At 38.2% G+C, this 15833-nt stretch overlaps 1 protein-coding gene across 4 annotated transcripts in view; it reads left to right on the forward strand.

The window, feature by feature from the left end:
• Positions 1-12838, forward strand: part of LOC111865639 (protein tramtrack, beta isoform) — a 55374-nt gene extending 42536 nt beyond the window's left edge. For 3 of the 4 annotated variants that reach the window (XM_033751900.1, XM_033751899.1, XM_033751901.1), the window contains one exon: positions 12668-12838. In XM_033751900.1, the coding sequence (XP_033607791.1) occupies positions 12668-12811 (144 nt within the window). In that variant the 3' untranslated portion in view covers positions 12812-12838. Of the gene's footprint in view, positions 1-6418; positions 6671-12667 lie in introns of those variants that run through there. The other variant, XM_033751902.1, reaches the window with a different exon arrangement.
• The last annotated feature ends 2995 nt before the right edge of the window (positions 12839-15833 follow it).

Raw genomic sequence — 15833 nt, forward strand, 5'->3', positions numbered from 1 at the left:
GTCTTCTGGGTTTAGGCACCGTGTATTCTTCGTTTTGGCCGACGTTTCGGAGGAACTTAGCGCCTCCATCTTCAGAGCAGTTGAATAGCTAAGTTCCTCCGAAATGTCGGCCAAAACGAAGAATACACGGTGCCTAAACCCAGAAGACAACTTTCTTCAAATACATGAAACTTTATGATCAATATTCTGCCTGTGCTACTAGACTGCTGCTGGATTGCACATGTGGAAAGCTGAGTAACCATTTATTTTGTATCAGAACTTATGTTGTTTTATATAACCTTCATTTCTATACTCGTTGAAGAAAAGTGTTTTGTACATATTTAAGAAACATTTTTATTTTGTGCACTTTTAGTGCTCACCTGTCAACAGGCCATGCTCTCTGTTGGCAAGCACATAAATGAAGGAATTGAATAAACTGCTCTTTGGTGATGATATATATGGTGATATTACAAAAAAAAAATAAGAAAACTGGTAGGAAAGCTTCTATGAACTGTGGAAAGTAAGCAATATTTCTAATTACAACATTTCTGCTACAAAGATAGTTTCCAACTTCAGCTGTTTAGGTTGTAGTGTCATGTATGTATAATTATGATCTAAATAAGGGGATAAGTACATTTCAAAGCTTACACGGGAGAGTTTCAAGAACACTGAAAAAGAAAACTAGGAAAGAGGCAAATTTAATATTATGTAAGGTTATGGCAGTCCAGATGCTTTTATATGGTAGTGAAACATGGATGTTCAAAGAAGAGAGTCTGGAATAGAATTCAAGCAGCAGAAATTAACTGCCTTAAAACTGTTAAAGGTTACACTAGGACAGAACAACTAAGAAATGTGGATATATAAAATGAGTTGGGTATCTTCCCTTTATATGAAAAAGTTACAGGATATAGAGATAAATGTGTTGAAAATAAAGGAACGGACTTGCATTCCACTTCAAGTCTATAAATATCATCCATTTAGCAGGCAAGACTTAGCAAGACCAAGAAGAAGATGGAAAGAGTCATATAACAGCACTAGAGGCTGGAGGAACAAGTGATTTGCTTAATCCATGAAGTGATGAGATTGTTGATGATTGTATAAATTACTTTTGCACCGAGTAGCTTCTATACTCTCACAGACTTACCTTAATATCATGAAGTTTCCTGATTTGGGGTCATAAAGCACATCTTCATTGGTTCAAGTAAAAGACAACTAGATTTTATGTTCTAAATGGTCACATTATTCTTTGTTTTTAAATTCTAATTCCAAAAATGTATTATTAATATCATGAACAGAGTGTCAGAAACATTACTATCATGAGGTGACAACTGGAAGTAAGACACATATTTAATATCAGTAGTGCCAGGAGATTGGTTTGGATTCATAACGTGAAAACTTAATTTAAAATAAATTTTACATTTATCAAAATCAATAGCCAGGTGTGATATCTTAATGTATTGTTTCTCCCTTTTCCACATTTTTGTTAAGAATAGCCATGTTATCTTCATATTATATTAAGCTTTTTTTACAAACTGAAACATGGCCCTCTTAGGTGTTTTCCAAGCTAAGGCAGTTAAACAGTAGAACATGACTGGAATATAGCAACACAAATTTTTCAGTTCCTGTCCAGGAATGTGCATGCTGCAGTGAAATTACTGAAGTTAAGCACTATATATACCAATGATAAGAGAATTTATTTTTGATGTTTACATTTTCATGTAATAGAAAACTGTGTACATTAATCTGCAGTCCTACCCTTTTTATATTCATATGGTTATTGCATGATGCTGTTACCATTCTGTTCAGAATCTTCAAACTGCCATTTCTTACCTAAAAATGTAAAGAATAGAACTAAATACCTCCATATGGTGTGTGAGATATTTTAATGCTTTGCCAGCGTGTTCATTATGTTGAGGTTGCAGGGATCAGATGAAGGACATTTCTTCATAGTTTGCTAGGTGAGAGATGTTTTAGGTTGTAAATGTTCTCTTTTAGTCACAGCTTCAGTCACTTATTTCAGTGTAAACAACATATTAAGAGTGTGATTTTGCTCTTATTTGTTCGCTTTGTTTATCGTACAGGTATAAAATGCAATATTATATTATGACTTCTGCTGTGTATATAGAGCATTTCTGCTTTAATGTTTACTGATGAAGCTAATCAGTAGGAGTAGATACCACAATCTAAAAAATGTATTTTCAGAATTTTAGTAACATTTAGAAAACTACACTGTATATAGAAAAGACCCAGCAGTCCGTCCCTTAACTTCATTGAATATGCAATGTGAGTTGTAGGATACAAGAATATTTTGATAATTTAAAGCAGTTGCAGTGTGCAAAATTATTGTTTTTGCTGTGGTAAATGTTGCAGTCCTCTTTTGTGCAGCATGATTTTAATCGGGGCAGCATTTTTTGTATAATATGTAGGAGTTCTGCTTAGTATACTTGTTTTAGAGAGAATTAATTGTACAGTAATAACAAATTTGCAGAATGCAGTCGGTGGGAAGACAGGACAGAAGGTAGTAAATAGAGTTACTAGTTGTAAATTAAGGGAGTTTGAGGTATATTTTTGTCTCACAATGAACTATTCATTTTTTAAAGTGGATATTCATACTAATACTTCTGGAAATTTAAAGAATACAGGAAAGATTTTTCAATTTTTTCTTCAGTGTTATTAAATATATCATGATATTGGGGTGCGAAAAAGGTAGAAAGTGGTATGTGAAAAATACATTATGCTGAATATAATTGTGTGATATTTCTTTATACTGCTGGAAAGAAAACAAAGTACGTTTGTTAATAGTAAGGGATTAGTAACATTGTTTAATTTTTGTAGAAGGTTTGCTCCCACATTCATCAACCATATGAATAGTGTAATCACAACAGTGTGAAGTTTGAGATCAAAGGGTAAGATAGTGTAGGAAATGGAATGTTTATTTCTTTTTGTTGGAGTAAACTCATTTTACAGATAAGCAAATTTGAATGTGTCCTATTTGAGTACAGAAAAGTGTGTAAGTGATCTTCCACATAAATCCTATTTGAAGATATTTTTAAGTACACTCGCTTTTGTAGAAATGTGAACATTTTTGTATTCTTCTTTTGAAAGCCTTCTGCATTTGAACATGTTATTTATGTAAGTTGGATGAAACGTTTAGACGTGCTAACCCTTCTCTGAGCACTGATACCGTGAGTGACAGCACAGAAGTTATGCTTAGTCCACCAGCTCTATTTAAACCTCAACTGCTAATATTACACAAAGAAATTAAAAATGTTGGATGTAATGCATATATATGTACTATAAACATTACAGTGAATTGGCTAGAAGTACCTCCATTTTCTATGTTAGTTTAAATGTTTCTACATGTACGTATCTGTTAAGTAAATTTAAGTACTGCAGCTCTATGCATTTTTCTAAAAATTATCAGTTTATTCATCAGAGCATGAACTGCATAGCTGTCTGTGCATGTCACCATATCTGCTTCTTGATATCCTGGCACCTGGGGTTTGAATAGCACAAATAGTATTTGCAATCAGTCCTTATTATTTTCTTGTTAGAATTTTTGAAAGTGTAATGTTGTATGTTGTCCATCTCCAGAAGTGTTAACCACTGTTTAGTATATATGCAGAATAAGGGTGTATGTATATGTCTTCATAACTGCAACATATTTGTTTTGGAGTGATTTACTTCTGTCATTTACCTGCATTTTAATCTCACATGTATGCTGGCACATAGTATGTATACATATGTGCTCATATTTGCACAGTAGCCCAAAGATGCTAAGCCGTGAATTTTCTTTTAAGCTGGTTGTTTAATGATGCTGTCAGTATCAAGAATATAGTGTCAGATGAGAGGATTATTAATGAACTTGGAGCAGTTGGTGGCATGAAAATTGATGGGGCAAGCTGAAGTCCTGAGAGAAAACCTGACCCGGTTCCACTTTGTCCACTACACATCCCCCACAAGTGACATACTGGGGCTGCCACAGGCTGTGCAGTAAAATTAATGAGCGGAATAATAACTGTATAAAAAATAAGTAATAATTTAGTGTTTAAGGATTGTGATTGAATTATCCTAGGTCAGAGAATAGGACAAATTCATTTATTTAACTAAAAGGTCTTATAAATTTTTGTGTCTGTTATAGTGATGAATCTCCCTATCATGTGTAAGTAAGACATTATCATTTGAAAAACATTTTTTATTTATGTTTTTGAATATACTGAGATTGAGTTTGTTTCACTTTCTCTATCTGTATTATGCTGTGAATATGTCTAGATTGCAGTTTACAGCAGAGTTTTAGGGGCTTGTTGTGTGTGTAGGTTTTCAGATGCTATAGAGATTTTACTGTATACTTTATGCCCCACACTGTTCTCCTGTTGTCATCACCATGTTGTTACCATATACTCAGGAATCTTTCAGCAGAAATATCCCAGTGGATTCTAAGCATCAATGCATTGGCATATGCAAGAGGAATGCAGTAAGTAGGAAGGGGCACACAGTAATGTAGTTGGTTGAGGCACTATGCTGCAAGCTGGAAGTTTGCAGGTTTGATTCATGACGAGGTCATTAGATTTTTCAGTTGACTTAATCCTTCCAGCCACACTGTGTCCCTGAGGTCAACATTCTCTAACTGAAATGAGGATCAGGAATCTCCTTGGGGGGTAAAGGGTGGGCAGCATTTAAGGCTGACAACCTCACCACTGTGAGCAATTGTCTAGAAAATATGGGAGCCTCGACATCTCACAACCCTGCAGGCCTCCATGGCCCGTTACAGGGAAAGATTTTATGTAATAAGTAGGACAGAGGATTGTAATCAGGAAATTTGCTCTCTAGATAGACCTTGACATATTTTTCAACAAACTGCAATAACCAACTGAAAGTGGTGAAACACTTGTTAAGTCTTTTGTAATTTTCCATGTCTGCACTTCTGTTTTCATGGTTGCAGCATTTTGAAAATTTTTTATGGAATAATATTTGGTACAGTTTTACTGCATGAATGAATGATATTGTATCGTTACTGAATACGCCGTAGAGATCGTTAATTGGTTTATTTAACAACCTATAAATCTCGGCTACAATTAATTATAACACAGTTGCGGGGTTTCACACTTTATAACCCTGTTCGAAATAATCTGTTAACACTGTTGCTATTGTCAGTAGACTACACGTTTCACAGTACGGGAGCTATATAAGTGTCACTGTATCACACACTCCCAATCACACAGTTACACACACGTCCGGTTCTTCTTTCCGCGACGGCTTCTATATTCCAACTCAACTCGCAGGCTGCTGCCTTGAGAACTCTTGATAACACACTGGCTCGACTACTACTGAACTCGGCGATGGCCACATTACAACTCTACTCGCAGGCAGCGCAGCTCTCTTATATAGTGGCTGTGTGTGTCTGTTATGTAGCAACGCTGTTACCTCACGCCATCTTACATCACCGCGCATTGCACGTTACGTTACCATGCGGGGGGGGGGAAGGGGAGCGCTGACTCATCCGCCACGTCACTGTGGCCTGAGTTTCCACGTTTCTGCTGGGTAGGGAGGGGTTCTCCGTTGCGCAACATGTCACACTGCTCCCTCCTTAAGGCTGTTCGTCCCGAATAGCCTAACGGTGCATCCCTGTTAATTTTCTTTGGAGGCTGTTCTTGCACCATCTCCTGTTTCGGCTACTTCTCGCAGCGACTATCATCCGGCCGTTACAACAGTTCCCCTCCCAAGACCTGCTCGTCTCGAGCGGTTTCCTTTCTTAGGGTAACAGGGTCCTAGCCGGCTGCCGGTAGGGTTCCAATAACGTGTATTTGCTTTACCTCTGCCTGCGTCTCAACTTTGTGGCAGTGCGCACATTGCTCTTTGCAGGGTCATCTAGAAAGGGCGTCAGCGTTGTTATGTCTTCGGCCCTGACGATGCTCCGAAGTAAAGTTGTACTCCTGAAGACGCTGTATCAATGCGCAGTTTGTCCTTCTAAGTTCTTGAAACTCATAAGCCAGGTAAGCGCAGAGTGGTCCGTTCGCAGATGGAACTGTTGTCCATAGGGGTATTTGTGGAAATGTTCCAGCATCCTCACTATGGCAAGTAGTTCTCGACGGGTGACGCAGTAGTTTCTCTCTGCTTTGTTTAGCGTTTTGCTGAAGTAAGCTATGACACGCTCTTGTCTGTCCTGTATTTGAGAGAGAACTCCCCCAACTCCGACATTACTTGCATCTATGTCCACAATGAATTTCTCTCCTGGCTGTGGGTAGGCAAGAATAGGGGCAGCACATAGGGCACCCTTTAGTGTTTCAAAAGCGGCCTCAACTTCTTGAGTCCACTGGAAGGTTTGTTTCTCTTCCGTTAGCCTAGTTAGTGGTTTCACAATGTTGGAAAACCCTGAAATAAATCACCTGTAACATGCGCATAGTCCCAGAAAGCTTCTAACTTCATGTTTATCCTTCAGGGTCGGCCATTCTCGCACGGCTTTCAACTTCTCCGGGTCGGTGGATACCCCTTCTGGTGATACGATATGCCCGAGGTACCTGACCTCTTCCTGCAAGAGTTTACACTTTTCCGGGTTAAGTTTCAGACGGGCTTCCCTGAACCTCTCAAACACTTTCCGTAAGTTGAGCATGTGCTCTTGGTATGTGCGGCCTATTACGATCACGTCATCCAAATACACAAGGCATGAATCATACGTGAGCCCTTGTAGGACTGTCTCCATTAGCCTCTCGAAGGTTGCTGGGGCATTGCAGAGGCCAAAGGGCATGACTGTGAACTGCCATAGCCTTTGCCCTGTCGAAGACGCTGTTTTGTTTTGTTGCTTATTGCCATTGACTTTTGTTTCTATAATTTTATGATATTCACATTTTTTAAGTGTTTAAACAAAAAAGTAATCACAGAATTTTCATCCATGTTTTGTTTTGGTCCTCTTGTTGAGGGTGAATGATCAAATAGTTATCTTTATCTTTCTGTTCTAGAGTTACTGTTTGTGAAAGAAGTTAATGTAAATATTTTTTTGGTATCTTGATTCAACGAATTTTACAACTTTCATGTAGCTCATTTGGAATCTCTGTCTGTGAAAGTCATAGTGTAATATGGAAACAATCCATGCTGCCATTGACATGCATGCAGTTTGTTCTTTTTATCCATTTACTGAATTCTTTCATTTCCTACCTGTGTCTGATGGTATTAGACAGTATGTTAGATTTGTCACAGTTGGTTTAATGTTTGTACAGTCTCTTCTGAAAAGAAGTGTATTTTTATATAATAGTGTTGAAACACTTAAACAGACACCAGTTTTCCAAGCTCTTGGATTTGAATTTTCAGTGTGATATTAATATTGGGGAAATGTGGTGTTTCGATGTGAGAGTTGAGATTAGAGACTGGTTTCTATGTACTCCAAAAACACGAGCATTGCTGTTCTAACTGTGGATTCCCCAGCTTATCTTCCAACACCTCCTTGGGCTTCATCATCAGAAAGGTCCAGATAGGTGTGAGATGTGACAGATCGACCAACCAAACTCTGCAATGACACCCCCTGTTTGATATCTTGTTTGTTTTTGGGGGGTCTTGTTACAGAAGCATGTCTGTCATGTTCACATTTGGATTTCTTTGCTTGCTTGTGTGTGTCTCTCTCTCTGTGTCTCTCTGTGGGGTGGCTGCAAGGGAGGAGGGTCTTTGACAGGATTATCTGTAACAGACTGTGTTGGATGGTGCTCATTTTGGCTTATAGTTAACTCGTAAGACACCATGAATGATAAAAATATAAGGATCAGTTTGTCATAGGAAACATGTGTTTTAAATTTCTTTTTGTAGGATGCGATAATTCTGGGTTCATTGTCATTTTCTCTTCTGGTTCATGGTAATGGATGATACAGGATTTTTTTTTTTCATCATAGCTCCCAGAAAGCTCATCAGAGATCCTGTTCCCATATGAGGTTCAGAAAGTTCCCAGGATGACCATGTGGAATGCCGCCAGTAATGCACCTACAGATGATGACTGTAGAAAATTAATTGACACTGAGTTAAAAGTGCCACAGGGTGCTACAATATAATAGAATGATTGATAGTTGACTGTAATCTGTGTAGCAGTTCATTCCAATGAGCTTGGGTAACATTTTATAAGTGTTATAACCGTTAACATGATTATGTGGTTTAGGTTTTGTCATATTGTGATGTGGCATCAGTAAAGGAGCAAAGAGATTGGTGAAATTTTATGTAAACTGGGTAAAAAGCTACAGAAACTCACAAAATATTGAATGGAGCTTATGTTAATGATGATTTTTAGTAAAATAATGACCTACGAATAACACAGAGGTTGGACCAACCTTCAAGATCAAGAAACAATTATTTGATTGCCCAAGTGAAAAATGTCCATGCAGATCATTGGGTCCCTGTATTTGAAGTAGTAGAAAAGACTGGAAAATCCATCCCTTCATATCACACAATTTTAACAGAAGATTCTGGGATGCATCCTGTCACAGCAAAGTTCATGCCAAGGATTTTGACCAAAGATCTGAGAATTCAGTTTTTATTTATCAGCATCCAAATGAAAATGTTTTGGAAAATATCATCAGAGATGAGACTTGATCTTATGGATATGCTGTTGAAACAAAATGACATCATCACTGTGGAAGAGTCCTGAGTCACTGAACTGTCATGATTTGTATGTTTGAAAGTGAAGACAGTATTGATTGTTTCTTTTTATTATTATGGCTTTGTTCATTGTGAGCTCATTCTAGTGGGCCAGATGGTAAGATGGAAGTTCTAAGATGTGTGAGGGATATGGTTTGAAGAAAATTTGACCAGAAATTTGGAATGCAGGAATGTGGTACCTCCATCATGTCAGTGCACTAGCTAACACAGCACGGTGGTTTGAGAATTCTTGGCAAAGAATTCTGTTCCTGGCTTTCCACATCCTCTTCATTTGCCTGACCTATTCCTGGCAAAGAATTCTGTTCCTGGCTTTCCACATCCTCTTCATTTGCCTGACCTATTCCTTGCAGACTTTTATCTATTCCATCAATATAAAAGTGACCCTAAAATGAAGAAGAGTTCAAACAGTGAAGGACATCATTATGAATGTGGCATATGATCTGAAAGTGACTTAACAGACATCCTGTGAACAGTGCTTCCACAAGTGGAAGAGACAGTGGGAACAGTGCAATCATGTTTAAGGAAATTATTTTTAAGGGGATAAGTGTAACTAAGCTGCAGTTCTTGAAGTGATGTTATTATTGATAAATTGTGGGCACTTTCAGAACAATTTCTTTATGTCTTGTGAGCTTTAGTTAGCATAAGCTTGAGGGATAATGCTGTCCCTAACATGGTGGTATTTTGTGTGGAGGTTCTGCAAGAAAGAAACCATCTGGCAGATTTAGGTTTAGGTGGGAACATAATATTAAAAGTAAAGAAATAGTTGGATGATATGGGCTTGATTCATCCATTTTTTGGGTAGGCAGCAGAAGCAGGCTCCTGTGAATGTGGCAGTGAATTGTCATCATTCATAAAAGCCTGGGAACTTCTTGCCCAGTTGAGTGACTTATTACCATCTCAAGGAGTCTGCTGCATAGAGCCAGCTTTCCACCAAAATAACTCAGGTTTAATCGCAGGCCAAGTTACGTGAGGTGAGGTGGGATTTATGGTGGACACATTGGTACTGGGACTTTCTCACTAAATACTTCAGTTTCTTCTGACAGTTCTCATTCCACCAATTGCTAACATGAATGATCTTGGTACTGAGAGTATCGTTCAATGACGAACTAAAAAAAGTGCACTGTACAGAGTTAATTATAGCATAGTGACCAATACCAACAAAGCAACTTGAAATCTGTTGTTTCCTCAACATTCGGCTAATCGTCAGTCTCAGCTGTTGCCATTTGCCTGCTTTGTAGTGTGCCTCCCAGTAAAGTACACCTTTTTTGAAGAAGTGATTTACCCCATCTCTATACTAATGTCATTTCCATGCGTGCTCCGCAGACAGTTGTTGATAGCTCATGGTTCATCCTTACACTATTAGAAAGTTAGTGACATCTCTGTTTGTAATGTATAAATGTTGCAGTATCCATTTTTGAGTGTTCCTACAAACATCCATCTAGTAACAGATTATAACAGTTTTTTAGGACTTGAAGTTCTCACAGTAGTGGTTGTGAAGCATTCTGTAGTTAGATGTGACAGCCAAAAGAAGCCAATGAATTCATTACTCATCAATAGGGCTCGGATTTCTATGACATGTCATATTTTTATCCTGGCATCTTTTCAAATGTATAATTAAATATAAACACATTTCTGACTCTTGTTAACATTAAAATACGGTTTTTATTTATAAAATCAATACAAAGTCCGTCGAGTGTAACAATGTTTTTTAGGTCACTTCTTTCTCACTCTTGCCTTACATGTTTCGGTTTTAGTAAAACCATCTTCAGAGGCACATGGTACTAACAAGAAAATACTGGCGTTGTTTAACTGTACACAGTATATATGCTGTGTGGGCACTGCTACAAATGTCGATGTGTAAAAGCACAACACTAGCTTGGAGTACTGAATGCACGTACAGAATGCACGTTCAACCTTCGCATTCCATCCGAAGTTGCCCTCGCGTTAAAACATCACTATTAAAATATTTAAAAAATATTTAAAAGTTTAAGACTTTTGAAGTAAAATATAAAAATGTTAGGCTGTTGTGTACACAACACACAACGCACAGGAATAATCCAACTACAAGCCAATACAACCTCAAGACATCTCCCAACATCGGGATAAATTAAGAAGCAGCCTAACATTTTTATATTTTACTTCAAAAGTCTTAAACTTTTAAATATTTTNGATTTTATGTATAATAGTGTAAGGGACCAAAATGAAACAATTTAAAACGGTTTTTATTGGTCATATAAATGCATATTTGAACCACATTTTAGCTTTAGGTCATATTTGGGCCCGAAGTGATATAAAATCATATTTTTGGTCATATTTTAGGCGAGTTTCACTTATTGCTCAGAAATATATTTGCAAGTGTTGGCAACGATGTTATTTGGAACTTAATTTCTTAAAAATATTTGGCCTTGTGTAACGCGATTTGAAGGGATACTGTACAGCGTGAAGGGTAACGGTTCTTGACCTGGCGTAGAATCAACCACTTTGAAAAGAGAAATTGCCACCTCTGACTCTGTCTGTCTGTCTCTCTTTTTCTCCTCCACTGCAGTGGTACCTGAAGTCCAGTTTGTTTCTTGCATATTGGTGAAAAATTTTTCCACCCACAAAGCGGTAAATTTCTACCCTCTCGCCGAAACCCGTCCAATACAGTACTGTATTCATAACTTCAGTTGTTCAGTATAGTTTCAAGATGCCTAAAGTCAAGTGCTCTAATAGCATGAAGTTGCATGGTTTTATTAAAAAGTTTGGTGACAAATATTTTAGTACTGACGGAGAATTTTTTTTTTTTTTGCAAAATGTGTGAAGTGAAAGTTACGGCAGACAAACGTTTTATGGCGCAACAACACTGTAATACAGCTAAACATAGAAGCTGTGTAAACAGAAATTACCACGGAAAGTAGACAGCGATTGTTGTTTGAAAAGTCATCCTCCAGTTCACCGAAATCAGGAAATGCCTCCGAATTTTCAAAGGATCTTTGTACTATGATGGTTTCATCAAATATTCCATTACATAAAGTAGATACACCTAGTTTCCGAAAATTCCGCAAAAAATATACAACTCATCCCATTCCGACCGAATCCACGTTAAGAAAGAACTATCTCACATCCTGCTACGATGTTACCATCAATAAAATAAGGAACTGTGTCGGAAATAATAAAATATGGGTGTCTGTCGACGAAACTACCGACGTAAGTGGTAGATTTGTAGCGAATGTTGTAGTTGGTATACTGAAAGATGACCAGCCTCGAGATATATTCCTATTGGCAAATGAGGTGTTGGAAAAAGTGAATAATTCTTCCATTGCTGTTGTTTTCGACAATGCGATGAATTTGCTGTGGCCAAGTAAGGTAGAACGAGAGAATGTGCTCCTCTTCTTAACGGATGCCGCTCCATATATGGTAAAGGTAGCAAAGGGACTTCAGGTACTGTATCCCAAAATGATTCATGCAACGTGTCTCGCACATGCTCTGCATAGGGTAGCAGAAGAGGTGCGAGAGAGCTACTTTGATGTAGATAAATTAATAGCAAATGGGAAGAAAATTTTTGTTAAGGCTCCACTTCGATTGCAGAAGTTTAAAGAAGAGGCTCCATCACTACCCCTTCCCCCTAAGCCTATTCTAACACGATGGGGGACTTGGCTCGATGCTGCAGATTATTATTGCACACAGTACAGTGTGATTGAAAATATCTTCATGAAGTTTGACAAAGATGATTCATCTTCAATTCGAACTGTACAAAATTTGTTTTCATCAACCACGTCAATAAATCTAGCGTACATAAAATCAAATTTCAGTGTGATATCAAAATCCATCATTAGACTTGAAGCCGTGGGCATGCAACTGTGCAATGCATTACAAATTGTTAAGAAAGTTGAAAGTGAACTACATCAAGCACAGGGTGAAGTTGCTATGAAAATTAGTGCAAAATTACAAAATGTGCTGCAACGAAATCCTGGATATTCAACACTGTACAATTTCTGACATTCTTTGTGGCAAAGAAGTTGAATTTGACAACAGTGAACTAGAACTTGACGCAAGTGATTTGACTTGTTTTAAGCATGCCCCTGTGATATCTTGCGACGTAGAAAGGAGTTTCTCCAAATACAAGGCCATTGTTAGTGACAATCTGAGGTCCTTCAAGTTCGAGAATTTGAAAATGCATGTTGTCATTCAGTGCAACTCTACTGAAAAGGAAGATTAAGGTACCGTACAAATTATTTACCTGCAACTATTAACACACTTTACTTTTCACGCTAAAATAAACAATGCTCTCGTTCATGTTTTCTCTTTACATGGTCAGCATTGTGTTGTGATGGATGCTTCATGGCTTAAAGACATTATTCAGGAAAAATAACTTTGTACACTTTTCAATAAACGCCATTAAGCTTTTCTCTTTATGGGGTCAGCAATGTGCTGTGATCGATGCTTCAGAGCTTAAAGATATTTATTATGGACCTACAGTTCTGAGGAACATGTTGCGAACATCTTCAGTGTCAAAGAATGAGCTAAGCAAGAAACCAGCTCTGCTTGCCAGTATCTTCATGGTCAAAGAGTATGCCAAGAAAGAAACCAGCTGTGCTTGCTATTTGCTTTCACGCTGGTTTCTTGCTTGGCTTACTCTTTGATCCTGAATATGGTGGCAACGTATTCCTCTGAGATGTTTATTGATTTTCAAAAGACTAGTGGCATTGCATCCCAAAAGGTAGTGCTCTTTACAGCAGTTTTGTTTTGTTGAGTGTGGTGGAACCGAAAGTATTCACTGTATTCAGTTCATTGTTCCAAGAAGAAAAAATAATGTTTTTTCGGGGGTGGTACAAAGAAAACCATAAAATACTCCCAGTTGCAGTAATGAATCAGATTAATTAAGACATGATTTCTGTACATAATAAAACTTTATTAAGCTTTCCATGTAAGGTAACGGATTTTAAACTTTAAGAAAAATTAATTCAGACTTTACAATAGTTAGGAATGAATAAGTGGTGGGCTTTAACCAGTTCTCGCATCATGACAATGAATGATCTATCAATCATTCCCCTCTCAACACCTCAACAACCCTGCAGTTGCGTAGTTTATCACCATCATCATCATCAGTAATCTGTCAAGACTACAGGTCCGCAGTCTCTTCCAAAACAGTTCCTCCACTTGATGCGATCTAGAGCTTTCACCTTCAGATGAAAATATCCTCTTCTGTGCCCAAGGTCATTCAGCATCTTTTTACGTCTTCTTCCTCGTCTTCTGGTCACTTCTATCCACCCCTCTATCTTTCCTTCAATAACTTCTTTTAGAAGGCAGTTATCACATAAGAGATGACCAATCCAATTAGCCTTCCGTTTTCTTATTTCGTGTAGGATATTCCTCTGCTCACTGACTCTAATTAACACTTCTTCATTTCTCACATAATCGGTCCAACTGATCTTCTCCATTCTTCTCCAACACCACATTTCGAAACTTTCCAGATGTTTCTGATCTACTGCCCTAAGTGTCCATGTTTCAGCCCCATACAGAGCTATGCTCCAAATGTAGCATTTCACTAGTTTCTTCCTCAAATTTAAGTCCAATTTGCTGGTAAAAAGATTCTTCTTCTTGCTAAATGCAGCTTTTGCCATGGCAATCCTGGATTTAATTTCACAAGTACACCTTCCATCATCTGTTAACAAGCTACCCAAATATTTAAAACATTTCACATTCTCCACTTGTTTTTGGTCTATCTTTATTGTGACTGGGGTTGGTTGTCTCGAAATTTTCATTACTTTTGTTTTTTCCACATTCATTTCCATGCCATAGCACCTTCCAATTTCAATTAGTCTATCAATCATGCCCTGTAGCACAGTTTCTTCCTTAGCCATTAACACAAGGTCATCTGCATATTTCACAGTTTGAAAGTTTGCCCTCCTACTTTGAAGTCTCTGAGCCCATCCAGAGCTTCCTTGGTAAGGCATTCGCTGTACAAGTTGAACAGAATTGGTGATAAACAGCATCATTGTCGAACTCCTCTTCCAATCTGCACACTTCCTGTCTCCCCTCTGTCCAGTCATACTCTAACTTTCTGATCCATGTACAATTTACTAATCATTCTTCTTTCACGCCAATCGATACTTGTTTCCTTTAGGATCTGCATTAATTTGGTCCAATTTACACGGTCAAATGCCTTGTGCCAGTCTATAAAGCAAGCGCACAGTTCTTCATCTATCTCCAAAGTTCGTTCTGCTATAAATCTCATCATCCCAATTGCATTCCTGGTTCCTTTCCTCTATTAAATCCAAACTGATCCTCTCCAAGTATATCCTTTCATTCTTCTTTTAAGTAACTTTGCTATTAACCCTCCAGCACCAGCCTCTGTGCACTGCACCGTCATATTTAAATTCACAGCCTCACGGCCTCTGTGCATTGCACCGCCCGTGCCGCGCTATTTTAAAATTATTCTCAGAAGAAAACTGAAAGATATTCCCAACCCCTTTTTACGAAATCGAAGAGGAAGGACTGAGCTTTCTTTTAGTATAAAAGCTTCTAGACATTTCAGTTTCTTACTTATAAAGAATCAATACATTATTTCCAATACAGAAGTAAATCCACAAAAACTTATTCTTCTGTTTTAATTATTTCTGACGAGATTTCCGTTTTGATTGTGTACCGAATTGACGTATCTTTCCTATCATGAATGGGATGCAAATTGTGGTTAGATGTGACATCTGTTTTTAAAATGTAAAACTGTTTATTCAATTGGAATGATGAGCAGTAGACCTGGATTTGGAGAAGCAGTTCCTGTATCTAGGCAACAAGATTCNTACCGCTCTTCTCCGGCAGTCCTCTGAAGAGCCCTTTGGTTGCTGGTTGCATCTGCTCCTCTAGCCGTTCCCTCTCACCTGTGGTTACTTCGAGTTGGCAGGTTGCTGCTGCGTCCTTCCTATCCAGTTCTGTTTCCCTTTTTGTTGTTCTGGTGGATAATAGTTTGCGGGGTATGGGTTATCGGAGTGCTGGGCGCCAGTAAGCTTACTGTCGGCTTACCTTTTGGGGAAAAGGGGGGGTGAACTGGAAACTACAGGTGCTAGGTACCGCGTTCTCACTGGAGCGATGAGATTCGGTCTCAGGGTGAATACGGGCCTCGCGTCAGCGGGAAAGAGATGAGTGTTTTAGGCAGGCACTACGCTACACACGTACATGTATCAGCACTTGTTGCGCTTCCTTAAAACACCTGGAAATCTCTCCAACGTTGGCGACCGGAT

Source organism: Cryptotermes secundus, unplaced genomic scaffold (genome assembly GCF_002891405.2).
Source record: "Cryptotermes secundus unplaced genomic scaffold, Csec_1.0 scaffold4674, whole genome shotgun sequence".
Classification (NCBI taxonomy): domain Eukaryota; kingdom Metazoa; phylum Arthropoda; class Insecta; order Blattodea; family Kalotermitidae; genus Cryptotermes; species Cryptotermes secundus.